The sequence below is a fragment of the Oculina patagonica genome, chromosome 7, assembly GCF_052425735.1.
Source record: "Oculina patagonica isolate OP01 chromosome 7, crgOcupat, whole genome shotgun sequence".
Taxonomy (NCBI): Eukaryota; Metazoa; Cnidaria; class Anthozoa; order Scleractinia; family Oculinidae; genus Oculina; species Oculina patagonica.
Genome location: NC_135764.1, coordinates 27,196,852 through 27,217,939, shown reverse-complemented (window position 1 = coordinate 27,217,939; position 21,088 = coordinate 27,196,852). Strand labels below are relative to the sequence as shown.

Here is a 21,088-nt window from a genome sequence, read left to right as displayed (position 1 = left end):
AATATTTCCCAGTTTTTATAATTTATGTTCCTCAAGAAGAATTCTTCATTGTCAGTTGGAGCTGTTGTTTACAGAAGAAAACAATACCTTTGTTGTTTCCTTCTTTTTATATAAAAAAAATGGTACGCTAAAGCACAACGAGTTGTGGTTTCATGGGTAGTAGAGTTTGTACAGATTATTTACGACGTAATTAAGAAACTTATTTCAAATACTCCTGTAGAAATTTTAATTTTATTAAAATTTTCAGTGTAATCCGTGCACAAAAGCAATAAATTTATAAATGACCTTGAAGACAACTACTTTACGATTTTGCGAGTACGATTATTTACAATAATTGTAACGGTGCACTGGTCTCAGATGTCTTCTTTTTTCTTTCTCCTACTTTAGTGCCGCCACTTCGCCATACAAATTTAATGGAGAAAAGAGAAGAAATAATATCTCTGTAAAGAACCTCGCGCGGTTGTTTGAAAATCAAGGATTAAAAATAGACCTTTTTTTCGTTCCAAAGCGTATTTCACAGGTAATTTTAAGTAACCGTTTGGCATTAGGCACCAAAATTAAAGATGTCCAACAGAAATGTTAGAAAAATAATTATTAATAACGTACATTAAATTCGACATTTGTAAATAACCAATTTGAACAGATCACTGGCGGTTATCGGAGGTCAATCTGGAGCGCTCGCTTGCTCGCCATTTTAATCAGGCTTTTTCTATGATAGAAAAATTAAAAAAAATGTTATTGACCAAGCTTATTCGGTCCAGATGCAGATTTTTTGGTTCATTAGTGGGCTCGACTTTGTCTTGATCCATATGAACAAGCATACAAACGAGCGAACGAACGAACGACACACAAACGGGAAATCGGTAAATATTTCTGCATATCTGGACCTTACCCTTGAGCAATAACAACTACATCTCTTAATAAATATCCCTGCTAATAATTTTGATGCTGTGGCAAGCCAGTTATTTTCTCATTAAAAGACGTTCGAACAGTATTACCAGGAAGAAGTGACCTTGCAAGATAATGTTTTCGTCTAAGCTCGTGCAAGAGGGCCTATCTAACATTTAAACCGCCTTCTCTTTCTCTTTAAATTATTATTACTCGGGCACCGCGTGACTGGGAATTGTAGTTCCATGAATTAAAGAGATATCCTAACTTTTAAGAGAAGCCAAATTTTGTTAATATCTCACGAAAGCGCGTATCCATTTCTGTTAAGACTTTTTGATAAAAATGTTTATTAACAAAATACGGTCACTATTAAACTTTAAAGTGGCCAAGTGGAACTATAAATAAGTTAACCTACAAACTTGTTGTGTATTGTTAAGTTAAAGATGCACGTGAAATGCCTATATCATGATATTTGTTTCTAGGCTGAAAACTTTCAGCCCTTAAACACCGTGACCAATATCTAGTTTCTCATCACAATATGAATACTGTTAAACAAACAGGCGATGAGAATTTACAAAATCATCAACTGGAAACGTAGGGTATGCAAACATAAGGTCCCTGTCCCTGTGCAAATCTGGCATTCTATGTCGCTTACTTTTTGCATATCGACGAAGTTTTTTTTGCTTGTATGAAACGTACAAAGATCTCCCGCTTCGTCGCACAGGGGATCAATTCATCTTTGTACATTTTATCATCTTTTGTCTTTTATAGCGAGGTCTCGGCACTGCCTTTGTGTCAGTTATTAAAATAGCTCTACGTCTCACCTTCCTGCAGATTCTTGATTTTAGGCAAAATATTTGTTTTAAAACAAATGTAGAGCTTTGGTTACGCTGTACTTTGCGTATCAGAAAGTCATCAATTTATGTTGCAGGGTGGTCAACATCGTTTCAGTTTTATCAGTTTCAAACAAAAAGCTAAGGAGTCAATAATCTTCGTATTGACTCGACATCGTAAATAAATCCGAGCATACTCTACATCCTTTCGTAACTTTTTTAGAACAAAGCCTTGGTTATTGTACTGTTTGAATTGTCTCTGTTCCACTATAATACCAAGAATCGATTAATCTTCGTTTAGACGCGATATCCCTCGTAGTAGATCCAAACATACTCGACATCTTTTTGTAACTTTATATTAGAAGTTGCCTTGGTTACCACAGTTGGAATCCTTTCTGTTCCACTATAATATCAACTGAAGAATCGATTCTTCTTCGTGTAGACTCGACATCCTTCGTAACAGATCCGAGCATTGTCGACAACCTCTCGTATCTTTTTCGAACAAAGCCTCGTTAAGTCACAGTGTGCATTGTTTCTGTTTCACTGTAATGCCAAGACTTCCTTCACCTTCGTGTAGACTCGATATCCTCGGTAACATTTGCTTCAGTTTATGCACTAATGCCTTGGTCTTCGCTTAAGCTGTCTAAAGAGTTATACCTTAAGCAAAGTTTCTTCAAACCGAGGCCTTAGCCTTCGGTCTCAATCGTCGAAAGAACTGTACAGTCGGTACATGAACTTGCTCGTACAAAGCATTTCTGACAGAAGCCGTGAACTTGTTTACCAAGCAGAAGGCGGTAGATACTTCAAACACCAAGTTATAAAGGATCACCACGCGAAAATTTCCAAGCCAATCCAGCCGGCTGAACTCGCCCATCAGATCAAACTTGGTTATACCTGAAATGAAAAACAATTTAAACTGATTAATACCCGAATTGGAGCAGTTTTTATCACACGACACAATCAACCAAAGAGAACTCCAAGAAAAGTTACGTAACCAAGGGAACCAAGTCGTGATTTAATTGGTTTAGGACGGTGCCTCCTATTGTAACTGCGCACTTGTTCTGCGCATCACGCAATGCATCGATCACACTGGGCGCGCGCGCTTTTGATTAATTTGCTCCCTCAAAATGACGAATTCAACTACGCGACCAAGCGCGCGACTTAAATCAAGAAAGATTTCTGTTGCGACGAAATCCAGTTTATGGACATATACTAAGCCAGGTGCAGCGGAAAAGCAACATTTTAGTTATCACTGACCTCTAAAAATGGCTCACATTAACAGTTAAAAACAAATGGCTAAGCGCTCAAACGAAACTCGCAAACTGCTAACTATAACTAAACTGCTAACTATATTTGGCGTGCGCGCGCGAGATGCAAATATTTTACTCGCTAGGGAGGGGAAAGGAAAAATGTAACAGACCCAAAAAACGATTCGATAGAGCTAGAAAAAAACTCGTATACCGTATTTTCTCGATTAAACGCCCCCGGCGTTTATTTCAAACTTGGCCCGATAGGGCCGGCGTTTATTTGAAATCAGGAGTTTTTTCAAGCCCTATGTTTCTAAGAAACGATTTTTATTCATTTTTTTTGACAGCTATATAATTAGACGTTATTTTTAAAGCATATTAAACCTTTAATAATTGTTTAAGGGGTTTATTTTCAAATACAACTTGGAGACCCGGCGTTTATTCGGGGCCCGGCGTTTAATCGAGAAAATACGGTAACTTTTAAAAACTCGTGGTGACCCCTGCTTTTTATTTTATAAAATGAAAGTGGCAAGTCTATAGAGCACATGTTTAATTTGTGATTAAGTGAAAAAAATTAGGCTGATTTTCTGGCCGTGCAAGTGAGAGCTGTTAGAGTCAAAAATTGTTCAAACGCAATTATTTTGTTAATAAAATCGTGGATCACGCAGTTTCAAAGATATTATTTGTTACTTATTTTAAAGATTGCTTTATTTAATATTGATTTTGTTCATGTAAAATCAATTTCAAATGAAATTTGCAAGAAAATTTTAGTTTAGTTTAAGTTTTTTAAAAATGCCACGTCAGCACTTTTTTCCAGTTTTCAAACCTAATTATCTCGAAAATTTGCGTGGCTACCCCTAATTTTCTTTTTGGATTTTAATAGCCCTTTGTAACATCTACATTCCTTGCATGGTCTTCGGCCAGAAAAAAATAACTTCGTTATTAGTAGGCACCGTCCTTAAGTAGTTCGGTCTAGTGGCACGAGTCTTTTTAAACCAATCAGAACGTTGTCACGCAAAATGACAGCAATTTAGGATTATTTTCGACACTCAGAGGTGTGTAATCAAGTCGAACTAAAATAGCCCTTGTCAAGCAGGTTTCAAGTAAGCGGCCCTTGTCAAAGAAACGCAGCTTTCCGATCATTTATTTGCTATATTAAGACGACAATAATCATGTCAATGTGTTTACTGACTTACCAAGCGTTCTGGACAGAACTGGCAAAGCTGAACTAAGAATCAATAGAACGATACAGTTGGCAATCACCTGTAGTTAAAACCACAACGAGATGGTTAAAAAAAATATAAACTCTGAAAACAAGACCGTTAGGTCAGCAGAAAGGGAAGCAGCAACGGTTATCTCCCAGCCTCGTCCCCAGTCCATACCGCGCTCTGCGAGTGAGCGGAGGAGGACTGGAACTGACAAGCTTGGCGGGTGACGTCACATCCAAATTCGCCGGGGACGACTGGGGACGAGGCTGGTTATCTCCGGTTTCCGTGGTATGAAGCGACTAAGAGCATTGCTGGGTGAGATGAACAAAGTATTGCTCTGGGTGGCATGCTAGTCCTTCGCATAGTGCGGTACGGTATGTAATCCCGTGGGACTTTCGTGCCGAAATTGATTTTTTCGCTGTTTTGCACTAATTTTGGGCCGAATAATAAGAATCTGATGGGGTTCAAATTTTTCGACCGCGTTTTCTCATGTTTCTGGCTACTTGAGGATTTAATTTATGCTAATTAGATGCTAATTATATGCAGGAATAAGTCTTGCGAATATTTTTGCTCTGATTTAAGATTAACGTACCAAACGTTATAAGAAGCTTCCTTTTGACTACTTAAGTCATTTGACTTAAATTGGTTACCACGGCAACCGACGATGACGTCAGGATTAACTACCTGCTATTTTGGAGGCGGCCATCTTGGATCCGCCATCTTGGATTTTCGAACTCTCATTTTCAAAAGCAAAACATAGCCTTTTTTGATTAACTTTAACTAACGAATAATTTCCATTAGGAGTGATGTCCAAATAAGGGCAGAACTTTCTTTATTTTTCTTCTTTTATTGAGCACGTGTACTTTTTTAGTTTAAAGCGCATGTACTTTGTTAGTACAAAGTACATCATCCTCTTCCTCATCATCAACCTGTGTGTCACCTTTGAATGGATTTGAAACGTTTTTTTTTTCAAAACATGGGCAAAGAGGAGTGCATGGAAGCCTGTTCTTGAAACAACTACAGCGTCCCTTGCAGTCCGAATTACAGCTGCATTTATTAAGCTCCAGAACAGCTTAGAGTGCAGGGAGAGACAGGCACATAACAGGAACGTATGCTCCTTGGTGTTCGCTAAAGCAATTCTTTTTAAGGGGTGGAAGATCCGGGCAGCTGGTGGTAAATGATATGTCGCGCATGGCCTTGACGTTTGCGCGGATGACGTAAGGGAGTAAAGAAGCATGCATTGGAGGCAGCATCTCAGCTTCCAAGTTCCTGGATCGAAAGAGTTCCCATCGAAGTTCAGCAAGGGTGGTAGGTCCCGAGTTGCAGTACACTTGGCAGACAATTTCCTCTAGGTCTTTAACTTGAGTAGGCAGTTCTCAGTTGGCTAACTGGTTGAATAGCGAGGGGCAGACCGACTGAGAGAGGTGTTTGCACGGTGTGTTTCAATCCCTTGTTTGCCTTAGGTTGATCCTTGACTTGACTTCTTGTGTTTTGGACATCGAACTGACCTGCTAAGTTAACAATTTTGTTGATTTCTTTATCACGCATTCCCGAAACATCGAGTGCGTGCGAGCCAAACGGCATATGTGTGAGAAAAAACTGGAGTAAGGACGGATTCGGAAAATCTTCAAAGCTTCCAATGAATGACCAATTCCGGTGCTACATAATTTCTCGCCGCAACACCAATGTCATAGTTTCTAAACCCTCAATGGTATCCTTACTTGCTATCCATTTGAGCTGACAGTACATCAATAGCCTTGCTGATGGCTGCTAACTATACAACTATGTTAGGCTCATTTTTACGCAGCGACTTACAAACTGCAGATTTGGAAGCTGCTCACTTTAAAGTTGTTTCAATCACTTTTAGTAATTTCTTGTTTCGCTTATTTCCATTGAACTCTGTTTAATATCGCCACGTAGATGTCATTTACTTCAGCCATATTCAAGCTGGCGCTATAGTCCGCTAGCGTGTTTTGAACTGCCAGAACTAATTCTACATCACACGCCGAATGAACAACTTATTTTACAGAACCACATTCACAATCAGCGCCGTGAAGGTGCGCTGAGCGTAACGCAAACAGCTCCTGTGGTTATCGATTAAGTGCTGAGGCGTATTCCCTGCGTATTTTTCTTTATTTCTAATAGCGTTGTTCCCACTTGATCTGAAAATAAAACGGGGTAAATCTTTTACAGTTTCACCGGGCTGCGACTTAGGGAGTGTTCTTAGGGAGTGTTCTTGCCCTTTACAATAAAACTAGTGGTAGCCATGCTCAATCATTGCAGGGTTGCTTGTTAGAGTCTTATTCAATGCAAAACCCTCGTTGCAGATAATACACCCCAAATGAGACATGACTTCATCGCTACTACTTGACTCTTATTTAACAAAACAACAACGACAAATTAAAATAAATAATTTGTGTTTTGTGTCTATACGCTTAAATGTGCAGCTCTAGCTGACGAGTTTCTTTTAAGGACTCGAAATTGCGAAAATACGCCTTAAGTTGTGAGTTTTAGAGCTTTGTTTTTTTCGGTGTGAAAGTGTGCTAATAAATGATAGATTTTTGAACTCCAAAGAACACCCCTAAATGTTTCCTGATTGGCGTACAATAACGCTTCTCAAATTAATCTTACTTTATTGTTTAAGCTTTACTTTCAGCTTTCCCTTCTGATAAAACTTAAAATACGCTTACCTTGATCGGTCACTCTCCTTCTTTTATGTAAGAAAAGAGAAACCCAGGACAGAACGAATAGGAACGAAACATCATTGTGCTTTTCTACCTGACGAACCGAACTTTAATTGACTTAAATAGGTTTTCTACCCACAAGAAGAACAACTTTAATTTAGTCATACGACGCACGTCAAAAGGTCAAACTACGTTGTAAGTTTTTTTCGGTGTAAAATGGAGTCAGAGCAAAGATATTACCACAAAACCGTTTAAACACACAAACACTTTAAACGGAACTCTTCAATAGTATAAAACATCAGTAACAGAAAGAAGACAAATAGCGTTTGCGGTGTTACTATGAGACTAACAAAAGTCAATGTTATTTTTGTAGAAAACTGTATAAAGAACGTTTTGCACTTAACTGGACATTGTTCGTACTAGAAATCATTCGTTAGTTAAAGTTTATTTAAAATGCTTTGTTTTGCTACTGAAAAGTAAGAGTTTATAAATCCAAGATGGCGGATCCAAGATGGCCACCGCCAAAATAGCAGGTAGTTAATTCTGACGTCATCGCCGTTTGCCATGGAAACCAATTTAAGTCAAATGACTTAACTAATCAAAAGCAAGCTTCGTGTAACATTTGGTACGTTAATCTTAAATCGGAGCAAAGATATTCGCAAAACTTATTCATCATATAATTAGCATCTAATTAGCATAAATTAAATCCTCAAGTAGCCAGAAACATGGGAAGATGTGGTCGAAAAATTTGAACCCCATCGGATTCTTATTATTCGGCCCAAAATTAGTGCAAAACAGCGAAAAAATCAATTTCGGCACGAAAATCCCACGGGAGCGATTTTTCGGACATACCGGACCGCACTAGCAGGTTTGATACACCCCGCATGGTAACCTTAACAATTCGCTAGAGTTCATTTATCTGCCTGGGTGGAGAATGACATTGAGAGAGTAAAGTGTCTTTCCCCAGAACAAATCATGACGATCCTGGACCGTTCAATTCGGAGTCCAGCACACTAACTATCAGGCCACGCCCCTCCGGTTACAAGACCAGAATTCAAACCTGAAACAGCTCTTTAATCTACAGGGGAATCTTTAGTTTGCAGGATTCAACCAGTCAAACTAAGCAGCTTTTTTCACTTCTAGCAGTGACCGTCGGGCGACTACATGAAGCGATAGCCGTATGGCACACAAACCTTTGTCGTGGTAGTCTCTCGAACTGAAGGACGCAGGCGCGCAAAGTATGGAACGCTGTACAGTCCTACCAAGGACGCAATCATTAAATAACTAAAGGAGGTTAAGGAATGAACTCCGGATAACATGAATTTTATTGCAGTACTTTTAGTAAGAGTAAATAAAATAGGCCACACTGCTGTTGTTGGCCTCACAAAAAGGAGATTCAGTTTTTGAACACAAGGCGGCGCATTGACGACAGCTTATGCGCAGGATCTAGATCACGAAACTTGAGAAACGTCGTATCGTGGTCCTGTCCCAAAGACCGGATCGCCCTTCACGCAGGCAATGTCTACCATATTATGGTTTATAACGTTTCGTTTTCTTTGTTAAATCTTCCTATACAGTCAACTCTCTTTAAGACGGACACCGGGACCGGCCGCAGCTGTCCGTCTTAGAGAGGTGTCCGCCCTGTAGAGAGCCGAGGCAACATGAAACCAGTAATTCTGAGGAGTTCCGAAGTTTGGAAGTATTTTCACTAATAAAACATGATAAAAAACAATACTCAAGTGTCCGTTAATGATTTCAAAGTGTCCGTTGTCCGTCTTAGAGCGGTGTCCGCTCTGTAGAGAGCCGAGGCAACATGAAACCAGTAATTCTGAGAAGTTCCGAAGTTTGGAAGTATTATCACTAATAAAACATGATAAAAAACACTTCTCAAGTGTCCGTTAATAATTTCAAAGTGTTTGTTGTCCGTTTTAGAGAGGTGTCCGTTTTATAGGGAGTTTAGTTACAGTAAAATGACTAAAAAACGGCAGGGTCCGTCTTATAGCGGTGTCCGTTAAGAGAGAGTTGACTGTACAACTGGGGAAAACGTTGTCTTATTTCGACTCTGCGGAGGAAAGGATACAATATCCAGATGATTTCCAGAAGAGCGCCAAATGTTCCCATCATCGAGGAAGATACTTTTCCCAACACAAGTACCTGAAAATTGCACAAAAATTGCAAATGAACAGAACAACCTGTATTGCACTTTACCCTCCACTACACTTAGCTCTACTATAAAGTACGATCAAGGAACAGATTTTAAAACTATTTTCAATATTGAATCATATCAAATGTTTTCTGCGGGAAAGAAATAAACACTGAATGTAGTGGGTTGACGAAGTAACACCACTCATGTGCTTAACGTAAAGTAACCACGAATGTCTAGTAGCCAGAGGTCGGTTCTCGTTGTTCATGTGGCCATGCCAACTTTCGATCCACCCGATATCCTTCTCATGGAAACCGTCACAAAGTTGTGAAAAAGACGCCACACCATGGCAACGGCGGGACACACGTCACTCTAGTAGCGGGGTGAGTGACAATCACGTACTAACTCTTCGTAAATGTTGCATTAAACAAGATAGAGTACACTGTAACTAAATTTAACCTATCATGACATACCGTGGATTTTTTGGGCAGGGCTCCATGAACAAACAGTAGGCTGAGGACATTCAAGGCCACCATGGCCATGCAGCTGGTCTGATTTACAAACAACAAACAGAGTTATTTAAAACTAAAGTGGAGCCCTTTAGCCCAACTGGCTCATAGCTCTCGGCTCCAGATTCTATAGCATGTAGAGGCTAGGAGTACAGTAAAAACCCGCGTATAAGAACAAGTGGATTAAGAACACCCAGGCTGGCCTGATTTTAGTAAATGAAGTACCATTTATATAAGAACACATTCAGCCTGAAAAATGAAAGTTGTTCTTATATGGAAAAATATCAAAGATCAACACTACTTTTCATTGCACACATAATAGTTCCACCCCAATTACAGTACAGTATTGCCTTGATTTATCAATTTTATTAAAATTAAAATACAATTGTGTGCATATATATTGATTTCATCTATTGGTAGCCTAGTATGTTCCTTATTTTAAGAAACTTTTTCTAAGAACACTTAAGAACACTTACAGGCTGATTTTGCAGATTATAACCCTTTATATAAGAACCAAATCAGCCTGAACCGCCAAAATAGGTGTTCTTATACGCGGGTTTTTACTGTATTGCTACTCCCCAGGATGGGATGCTAGTCAAGGTTACACCCCAGCATTCTGTCAGGTTGCCCTAACATTATTCATTTATACTCCTGGGTGGCTAGATGTACTGTGTTAAAGTGTAGTGTCTTGCTCATGAACACGTAACAATGACTCCAGGCAAGGACTTCAGACAATTTCAGACATCCCTCTGTGCTCGCCTGCTTGCCAGAAGGGACGTCTGAACACATTTGAGCCTAATGCCGTCCGGTGACGTCACTACCCGAAAACCGGGTAGTGATTTTGATTGGTTGATTTAATAATTATTTGCATAATTATGTGAAATTATGACTGAATTTTACCGCGCGAGGCCGGATTGTAATTTGAAAACGTTTGAAAAGAGTTCGAAAGAGTTCACCTTCCCAGAAATGAATTTATTAGTCATTTACCTGGAGTTTATTACTTTATTAGTTTACCTACGGATGAAGAATAGTAATGGCAATCGGTAGGTTTTAAGTTGGCGGCATTCGTCGCTTCGACATGCAGTGTTTTGCCAAAATCTTGTTTTGTCAACAAAGCCGCTCGACGCTTATGTCCTGCAGCCTCGATCGATGAGCCAGTGATTTCTGACCTCAGTGCCCACAGTCAGGTACTAGTAGGATATTTTTGTATTGAATTCCGTTTCTTGATGCCTCTGTAACTGTCTAAATTGATTCATTTAAGTACTCACGAGTGTGTTGTATTTGTCCGTTGCGTAACATATTGTATTTTGATCTCTAGATTAAAGCAAATCAGTTCAGATTAAATCGGTTCCGTAAAAGAATATAGCCTGCAGTCGATTAAAATCTCATTCATTTGTCTCAAGTTTTCCAATAGTTAACTATTAAAACAATTTTATACCCTGTAATCCTTTATTGAAGCGATTTTTCTTTCACAATTTCATGGCCTCGACAGAAACTTTTCCGCATGAATTAAAACCAAAGTGTAGTGACGTCACCGGACGGCATTAGGCCCAAATGTGTTCAGACGTTCCTTCTGGCAAGCAGGCGAGCACAGAGGGATGTCTGAAATTCAGGCTAGGCAAGGACTGGCTTGATCTGAATTCAAGCACACTAACGATTTGGCGACTGTGCCTCCAACAATGTTTCAAAATATAAAATGCTCATTTAAATCAGCTATGGAAGCAGTGACCGTTATTGGTAAAATGGGAGCATTAATACAAATGCTTATCTGCCATTTGACTGTGCATATTTAAAAGGTTTGTTCACGAAATCACTGAGTGTTACTCTGAATCCTAAACAAGTGGCCAGTTCCAAAATTACTACAATTATGTCAAGTTGCAGTTTGTAATTTACTCACAGTTAAAAGCAACAGAGCTAGAAGCAGGATTGGATAAACACAGTTTCTTTGTAATGATGATGCCCTTATGCTCCTTTCTAAAAAAAAACAAACAAACAAACAGCATTAGAGAATGACGATACAGGAACTGAGATATGGCCTACTTTGAGCCTACTAGTGGCCCATCGCGACAGTGAGTTTCACTACCATGAAGTGATTGAGAGCATTTTTCTAATCAAGTGCCCCACTGGATGGGTGGCTAGTCTATCACAGGGTTACTTCCCGGCATTTAATTCAACCAGGACCTATTTATACACCTGGGTCAGTGGTGAGAGGCCCTGTGAGGGTAAAGTGTCTAATGACCATGGCTGGGGCTTGAAGCTTGCCACTCGAACCTGAATTCAGCACACTTACCATTAGGAAGCCATGCCTCTCACCATCTTTTGATACCCTTAGTACAGAAACCTCATCTGATGAGAACTCATTCGGACATGTTTTATTACAGGGTTCGTACACTTTTTCAGGCCAAAAATTCAAGGACTTTTCAAGGACTTTCCAGGACCTTTCGTGGAAATTTCAAGGAATTTTTTTAATGAAATTTACTCCAAATCAATGGTTGATGTGCTTGCTGAAGAACTAAAAAAATCGCTTATTTTGGCGGTCTTCTCATGATCATTGCCTTGAAGCCTTTTGACGTTCAATAAAAAAATCAAGGACTCAAGGACCGAAAACCAATTTCAAGGACTTTCAAGGCCTTGAATTTTTATTTTGAGATTCAAGAACTTTCAAGGCGCGTGCGAACCCTGTTGTTAATTTTTGTGTGATCTACCTAGACTGCAACGACTAACACAGATAACAAATGGCCCAAAATGAAAATAAAAATTAACCAATAATTAAAGCGAATGATACAAACCAAGCTCTAGTCTTTCAACCTCTAGTTGTTTTAGTTTATCTGGATCATGATGAACACCATTGTGCATGGTCACTCCATTGTTATAACCTAAAACAAAAACACCATACGGGATCACAAATTAATGTGACTTAATTCAAGGAAGCACTGTCTCATTTTCAACCCATGTGGGAATTTCAAGTGCTATAATTTTTTTATTCTGGTGTAAAGAGAGAAGAGAGCCTTCAATTTACTTAAACTAACTAAATCATTTCATCATGACCCTTCTTGGCCATTCTATTTGCTGCTACAGCTAAATTACAAAAATTCTTTTAAAATTGTAGTTAATTAGCAGCTTTTTACATAGGTAATTTAGTTAACTGATGAAGGGCCATGTAAAATAAATACAGTGTTAATTAATCATAATATAAGAATAATAATTATTACAATTTCTTTATTTGGTAAAAAATTATACTTAATGCGACAACAAACTTACCATTCATTTTTCTCTTTAAACTCTCTTCTTCCAATTTTATTGCAGTTATTTCATCATCAAGGTCCCGGAGAAACTAAAATTATTAAAAAAGTTAAGGAAAACAAAATAAGATAATAAAAGAAAAAGAAAATATTCATTCTCCTCACACAGAAGATTTTTTGTTGTGTGTTCCACACCCCTCTGAAAATTCCAGTTAGGCGCCATACTTTCCTTTAAAAATTTTAGCTTTTGAGACCCAAAGCCCTATAGAATTTCCAATGACCTTCCATGGGGTGGGTATGGACATTTGCTAGAACTGCACCATGAGAATGGAAAATAATGGCTACTGGGCCCAACATAAATGTTCACAGAGTGCAAGTTCCACAGACGGAGTTTTCTCCCCAGACGGAAAAGTCAAGACCATTTCTCAAGTTTTTTTTTTTTTTTAATTTGCCTAGCAATGCATTATAGGTTATGACATTCCCATGGTCTATAATCTTAAGAACCACCATTCTCTGAATCAGTGAGCGCACAATCTTTACCGTTAGTTCTCAGTTACAGCAAAAATACATGTACTACATGTATCATGTAAACATGTGACAATAAAAACTAAATTCACATATCAACAAGTTTACCTGGGGTTTGACCACATATTGTCCCAAGACAGTAAACATCCGTGCAAATCCAACAGGGGTGCAAACTATAGAGAGGATAAAAAATAGGGAAGTTTATTTTAGATCCCCTTGAAGAGAAAATTACTCAACGGTCATTCTTCCATTATTAATGGGCAATGGAATTACCTTACCAAGTTATCAGGTTTTGTACAACAAAACTGCCAGATTAAGCATATATAATTAAAGAGGGTCGAATTATTTTAATAACAAGTCTTAATGTACTCACGTAGAAGCATCAGACATCCAAGTAGTGATATACAGGAATAGATAAAAGGCAGACCAGGAACCCAAACCTCTGAGTTAAAGAAGAAGGAAAAAAAAGTTGAATTGAGCAAGCTGGAAAAAATATCTCATTTGTACAACTGACAATCAAGTGAGGGAGGAGAGGGGAGGGGGGGGGGGGGGCAACACTCGGACTAGCTGATTCACGCAACATCTTCAGGCTCTAATTTTTACCACAGAACTGCCCAGGATGAATTTTTACAGTCATGTAACTAAGACTATACAGTTATTACTGTACTGCTTTAACTAGGAACTTTAATAAGCTACTTAGTGAATGACATAATATTAAACTGTTTACATTTTACATTTACATTTTGCATCCATTGAGCAGTCCATTTTTCCAATGTATTTCTCAAGAAGATCAGTCAAGCAACAAGCTCATTTAGTTTTTTTATGCTGGAAACTTGAAATTCTTGACTCAAGATTTGAGTTTTGAAATTTTTGAGAATCGAGTTTTTAGACGTGACGACCGAGCTGTGATGGACTGTGACAAGTTACTTTTGAGCAGTACTGTAGTACTGTAGATGTATTTGGCATCTTACACGTATATTTTGAGCACCAAACTGTTCATCACTGCCTACCTTCATCAGTTGTCCGTCCCCGGTCAATCAGGGCTAAACCCACCCACACGATACTGGTGACCAGAATGGCAAGAAGGATAAGAACCACTGATGTCTCATATACTCGTGCCATAATACCCTGTAAGAAAACAGCACATTATTAACAAAAGGATGGCATGATTGTTAAGTCGGGATGTTGAATTGTACTGATTATAAGAAAAAAATAGCTGCCTAGTAGCTAGTGTAGCCTGCTGTCTGTTCTGTAGGCTAAGTACGTGAAGAAATGATACCTTTCTTGAACCAGCAAATCCTTCTGACTCAGTGAAAAAGTAGGCAAAAGGAATAGCAACAAATAGCGACATGTAAGAGCCTAGAAAGATCTGATTCCACATTCCTGTCAGAGAGAAAATCAAATCAAAAGAAAATGAAAAAAAAAACCAACAGTTTGATGTTTATATTTTTAATTGTCATAATTTGAAACAAAGGAGAATAAAAATCAAACTGCTTTGAAAAATTTTGAATAAAAAATAACATCACATGAAAGCAAAAAAAATAAAACAAAATTTATAGTCAGATGTTTTATGTTGTTGCATATTTGCATTGTTCTTCATCAAGGTTTTTTTTAACAGTTACTGAAAGTTGCTAAAGGCCTATATCATGGTACCCTCAGAACAGTAATTCGTGATCAGAAGCTAGTACCCAATTATACACCTGGGAAGAGAGAGGCACTATGAGAGAATTAAAGTGTTTGCCGAAAAACACAAGGCAGTCCCCTAGCGAGGGCTTGAAGCTGGACTGCTGGATTCTAAGTCCAGAAAACGAACCATTAGGCCAACGTGCCTCCCATTTATTTTATTTAATAAGATTATTATCAAACTATTAAGTTTTTAAAATATATTTGAAGTCCCTTACCATGGATAAGCGAGCCATTGAGCCATTTGATGTAGTAACTGTTAGGATACATGATCATGATCTCATTACTAAAGATGGACATCGGCAACAGGAGGACTGCACCAAGAGATACTGTCAGGGTAAATGTACACAGCCAAAACCTGGGCCATGAAAAATATGTTACTAACACAATAATTTATTACATGATTTAAAAATTTAAAAATGACAAGTAAAGTGCAACATGTATACAATACATGTATACTTACGAAATCCGATAGACAAAGGCATCTTCTTCATCTTTAAATAAAGCAGAAAGAATATGTCATTAAATTTAAATAAATTTTACTTTGAAATTTTTGTAGTTTTATTGAAAAAATATATTTAATATGGAGATAACTCAACATGGGCCAAATTGAAAACAGTGAATTGTAATCACAAAAATAATAACATGTAAATGAAGTGGATACCTAGCTGTTAACACAGTCAGTTAATATAACGTGGTCTGTTCTGACTACATGTACAAGATGTGTACAGTAATCAGGGTGTCAATTACACTACATTTGCAAGAATTTATTAATACAAAATCATTTTTATTGGGGGTCTCTATAAATCTTAATTACATACTTATAACTGGTCAACACATTAATCCATGAAAATAGTACAATGAAACCCCGGGGGGGGGGGGGTACTTGGGTAAATTTTTGTTGGGTATGTGCCGCTGGCCTTTCAGAACCCCTACCCCATTATTGTCTTATTCTATGGCCAATTATAGACCCCATCTTAGTCACTTTTGGGTAAATTTAATTTTTACGACCCCAACTTAGTCACTTTCTGGGAGCTGTTTGTCAAATATTGAACAACAGCAATAAATACGGTAACATTTTTTTCAGCCAATATTTCCATTCATAAATCAAAACTTGCCAGATTTTCGTACTCTTAAAATCCCAGAAAAGTGTGACCCCATTCTAGTCACCATATAAAAAATGCTTGAAATGGCGACCCCACTATAGTCAGTCCAGTCGTAAAAATGCGACCCCATCCAGCGGCACATCCCCATTAGCCCATTTATAGGAAGTGCCCCCCCCCCCGGGAATGACACTGATTTGAAAAAAAAATGAACCAAGATAAAAATTAAACCATACCACATACATGATACATGTAAGTTAGGTTTGGCTGGCAAAACTTCCAGGTGTGTTGCATATTGGTAATTTTATTATGATAAACAAGTCCATCCTGCAATACAATGTATGAGCAGGGTACAAACTACAATCAGGGTGGTAAAGGGGTTATGCGTGACGCGTGATTTGGGCCAAAATTAGCAATGACACATGAAAAAAGCTCAAATTTGGCCGTGATCCAAGAACCGCCAACCTAGCGGGAACCATGATCTGCCTTTTTTAAGGACTGTGATTTGTGCTTCTGGCCGAACACATTCGTGAAAACCAAACATCTTTAAATAACGTACTGATAAATGACAATATAAGGTAGTGAAGCAAAATTGACAGAAAAAAAGGAAAATTAGGTCAAAAACTTATTTTTTGTCCCGGTGGATGCATTTTATTGGCTCGATTTATGTGCTTCTGGACTTGTTTCACCCTGAGAACTGGCCTGAAAGATCAAGTCTTGCTACAAGGCTACTGGTAAATTTCTGGCAAATGAGCGATTTCATTTAGCCGTGCGAAATGAGCTAATAAGTTCAAGCTCATTTTCTTTAATAATGTACCGGTATGCTAGATACGCAATTCATGAAATGGTCTAAAAAATGTGCGTGATTCGTGATTTGAAGGAAAATAGGTTTGTGATTCATGATTGGACCCCCGCCCCCCCCCCCCACCCCTTTTACCACCCTGTACAATGTTGGATTAACCTCCTTTTTATTAAATCTTACCTGAATCAAGTTCATCTCTCCTTCTCTTGTAAGTGCTGATTACAGCGTGACAAATTCCATACAAAATAATGAACACAAGCAAGGATATCTAAATTAAACAAATTGCACTCATTAGCAGAGTGTTTTATAGTGTAATGGTACTGTACATGTATGTAATTATAAATTTTGCTTTAATCATGTTGCAGTTTATTTTTGATCTCAGTTAATTTATTATTTTAACTAGTTAGTTTTTACTAACTAGTTGATATTTTGTAACTAGGTAAATAAAAGGGTAAGAGTTAGGATATGGGTTTTTCCGAAAATCTTCCCTCAAAATCGAGGGTGCGGCATAAATCTGTGGTAACATTTGGATTAAGACTGCACTGGATGTAAAGTTGAGAAACGAGCAAGCTGGCTTTAGATCTGAGAGGTCTTGTGTAGACCAGATAGCAACCCTGAGGATAATTGTGGAGCAATCGATCGAATGGCAAAGCACGTTGTATCTTAATTTTGTGGACTTTGCTAAGGCTTTTGATAGTGTTGATAGGGAGGGGCTTTGGAGACTTCTGCGGCATTATGGAGTACCAACCAAGGTTGTAAATGTTATCAAAGGGACATACAACAACTTTCGAGCACAAGTTGTACACAAAAACAAGCTGTCTGATCCTTTTGAAATTCGAACTGGAGTACGGCAAGGATGTTTATTATCTCCACTTCTTTTTTTGGTGGTAATTGATTGGGTAACACGAGAAGCTGTGAGGAATGAAAGAACTGGGATTCAGTGGACCCTTACTGAACAACTCGAGGATTTAGATTTTGCCGATGATGTGTGTTTAATATCTGCAACGCACAGCCAAATGCAAAGAAAAACAGAAAAGCTCAGTGTAAAGGCGGGTAAATTAGGAATGAATGTCAACATCCCAAAGACCAAAGTATTAAAGGTTAATGGTAAAGTGAACAGTCCAATCTCGCTCGGAGGTGAAGATATTGAATCAGTAGAGGAGTTTTGTTATCTGGGCAGTGTCATCAGCACAGATGGTGAAACGGATAAGGATATTAGTGTTAGGATCGGCAAGGCCAGGTATGCATTTAGGGCCTTACAACCAGTTTGGCTCTCAAGGCAGCTCTCTCTAAACACCAAGCTCAGAATATTTTCCTCCAATGTCAAGTCCGTTCTTCTTTATGGTTGTGAGACCTGGCGTTCAACTAAGGCCCTTCACAATAAACTGCAAGTTTTTGTCAACAAATGTCTCAGATACATCTTGGGAGTCCGGTGGCCGAACGTAATTAGCAATGAAGAGCTGCTAAGAAGGACCCACATGGAATCCATTGTAACATCAGTTAAGCGAAGGAAATGGCGCCGGATTGGCCACACTCTCAGAAGAGAATGTAACAATGTGACAAGACAAGCCTTGCACTACCACCCACAAGGAAAGAGGAAAGTTGGACGACCAAGGAACAATTGGAAGCGATCCATGCTGCAGGAGTTGGAAGGAGTAGGCTTCTCCTGGGAAAGAGCCAAAGCACTAGCAAAGAACCGTGTACGCTGGAGGAAACTGGTGGACGCCCTATGCTCCCAAGGGGGTGAAAAGGAACAATGATAATGAACATTTGGAAAACTGAGGTGCCAAAAATTTTCGTAAATTGACACTTCTATGGAAAAGTAATTATTATAATTATATCAATATAACATAACACTACAAGGGGGTACTGGCCATTGCTTTTGCAAGTTTGACAGCTCCAATATTGATACACCAGAAGCGAGCCATGATTTACCATGAGTATTCGCATGGTAGATGGCCCCCAGGGTCTTCTATTCCGGTTTAGCAGTTTAATGGCAAATATGCCGAACTGATTACGAAACTCTCTCCAGCAGCAACAACAACAAAAACATTGGGGGGAAATCACAGGCAATAATGGAAATCATGGGCAATCGGCCAATAACAGAATTCGAAGTGAGGAAGTCTTTGAGAACCTTTTTTGTGTAAACAAAAATGAAAAGTAAAAGTATGTGAGTGACGTCACGACTCAGACAAGACTCAGACGAAACCATCCTCGGAGACCCAGGGGATGTAAGTCGGGGTGACGGGCAGCTCATTGGGACAAATCATGAGATTTACAACAAAAATTTACAACAATCTTGGAAGAGCCCCTGGGCACTCTCTTTTACCAAACCAGTTCCAGAACTCCTTCCTTCTGATGATTGGCCAGAAAAACACTTTTTTCTGGCCATCAGCGAGGATGACAAGCAGAGTCAGACTCAAGCATCTTCTTACACGAAGATGTTTTCGTTCTAGACACATTCAATCAAAAGTAGTTCTCAAAGACTTCCCAACTTCAAAATTTGTTAATTGATACGATAAATTAGTAATTGGACCTCATGTCGTAAAGTTCAGAGGGTAATCATGTTCATTATTTCAAATTACTCACATGAAAACTCCCTGAATTGTACTCCACTCAGCCTAATTACTATTACTAATAAGCTTATTACCGACTTATTATAAGGTTATCGACTTTTATAAACTACTGTATGTGCAAAGATTAAGACTACCTTAATAATATTATTTCTTACCCTCAAGTGCTCTTAAGTTATGATACCTATTTCCCATGAAAAGAAAGAAAATATGCATTGAAGTCTCCTTTAGGAATCTGCACGCAAAAAGTTTGATAAACAAATGTTGACACATTAATTAACTGTTTTTCATTCGATTAGCTCTATTAATTAAGTTGAGTTATTCATCTCATAGCGATGTTCTTTTTTTAAGCTGAATAATAAGCTTGCCTCTTTGTTGCTAACCATGTTCCTGCCATTTCCTTACACAATAGTTTAACAAAGTGAGAAACTGTTACCACTTACCACATATTCTCTGACTGTATCATAAAATATCTGCTCTGCATCGTTTCCATCGCTGTTCGCCTCCATTGCTCAACCAGTCGACAAAAAGCTTGGAAATCTTGACATATTCTTCCCTGTCATCTTCGCTCGCAGTCTTTTTCCAACCACCTTCCTTGAGAAAGACTAAATATTCTCTGCTTCAAAGTATCATAAAGTCAAAAAAAAAACTTGTTCTGTGATCAGAGCATGAATAATTCGATAAGAAATGCGCGGTCGAAGTTAGAAGCTCGTAGATGGCACGTAACTCAACAAAAGAAAAACCTCACGTGGAGAGCATACGGTTCAGATTTCCGCTGCAGTCGACTTTGACCAATGTTTAACCATTTGACAACCCAGAGGTATTAGAAAACAGATATATTATGGATTTGTGGTTATTTTTATCACGGTAAAGTTCAAAGACCAACAACGCGTGCTGTGAATCCTTGACGATTTTGCAATGATCACCCGATCAGTTTGTTTTTCTCGTTCCATGTCCCAGTCGATAGGGGAGGAGTAAGGTCTGGGTCGAGCAGGTATGAAGCTGGTCGAGCTGAACGGAGCTGTCAGGGGTACGGGTAGGGGGGGGGGGGGGTAGGAGGGTAGAGGAATTACCAGGGATAATGAAAACAAAATATACTAGTTTGACAAATAATATTATTTAAAACTAGCAATGGTATGTATTGCAATTCCTGCGTTTTAATTGGTTAATTAACAGGCAATGGCATATGAGCTCATATACCATTGAGCACAAATATGGTAGCCAAAATTGCGTCAACGAAAACTGCTGGGGAGCTCAAACATTGCAATTCTTTGGGTGCTTTTCATAAAACAATTATTCCACTCGCGCTTGTTGGATATGAGATCGTTATAGCCAACTCGGCGCTACGCGCCTCGTTGGCTCTAGGCTGTCCATCCCATATCCAACGCGTGCTTGTAGAATAATTGTTAAGTAGACAGCCAATGAGCAACCAATCAAAACTCAGGAATTGAAACATACCAAGGCTAGTTTTTACGGTACTTTGCAATACACACTTACAAATTTATGGAGGAGTCTAGATATCATACCGGTGACCCCATTCAGTAGAATGACATCAATTTAATTTGTTCATATAAAAATTCAATTTACAAGTTTTTCCTTCATCTAATTTAATGCCTTGATTTTAATGCACAGCTTTAATTTGCTTTAA

General features: G+C 38.6%; 1 protein-coding gene across 1 annotated transcript; it reads right to left on the bottom strand.

The window, feature by feature from the left end:
• Positions 1 to 212: 212 nt before the first annotated feature.
• On the bottom strand, positions 213 to 20,368 carry LOC144660606 (limb region 1 protein homolog). Its single transcript, XM_078521273.1, has 16 exons — positions 19,884 to 20,368; positions 17,048 to 17,135; positions 15,426 to 15,456; positions 15,181 to 15,320; positions 14,559 to 14,662; positions 14,290 to 14,407; positions 13,653 to 13,721; positions 13,388 to 13,452; positions 12,774 to 12,846; positions 12,302 to 12,388; positions 11,410 to 11,486; positions 9,477 to 9,554; positions 8,941 to 9,014; positions 8,054 to 8,144; positions 4,165 to 4,231; positions 213 to 2,615 (listed from the first exon to the last, which is right to left on the bottom strand). The coding sequence occupies exons 1-16, from the start codon at positions 19,947 to 19,949 to the stop codon at positions 2,395 to 2,397; spliced, it is 1,449 nt and encodes a 482-aa protein (XP_078377399.1). The 5' UTR covers positions 19,950 to 20,368; the 3' UTR covers positions 213 to 2,394.
• Between the last annotated feature and the right edge of the window lie 720 nt (positions 20,369 to 21,088).

Coding starts and splice junctions, on each gene's coding strand:
- LOC144660606 (XM_078521273.1), bottom strand. CDS start 19,949: ATGGAGGCGAACAGCGATGGAAACGATGCAGAGCAGATATTTTATGAT. Junction 17,136..19,883: donor ATACAGTCAGAGAATATGTG/GTAAGTGGTAAC, acceptor TGTTTAATTTAG/ATATCCTTGCTTGTGTTCAT. Junction 8,145..8,940: donor CTGGAAATCATCTGGATATT/GTATCCTTTCCT, acceptor AACCTCCTTTAG/TTATTTAATGATTGCGTCCT.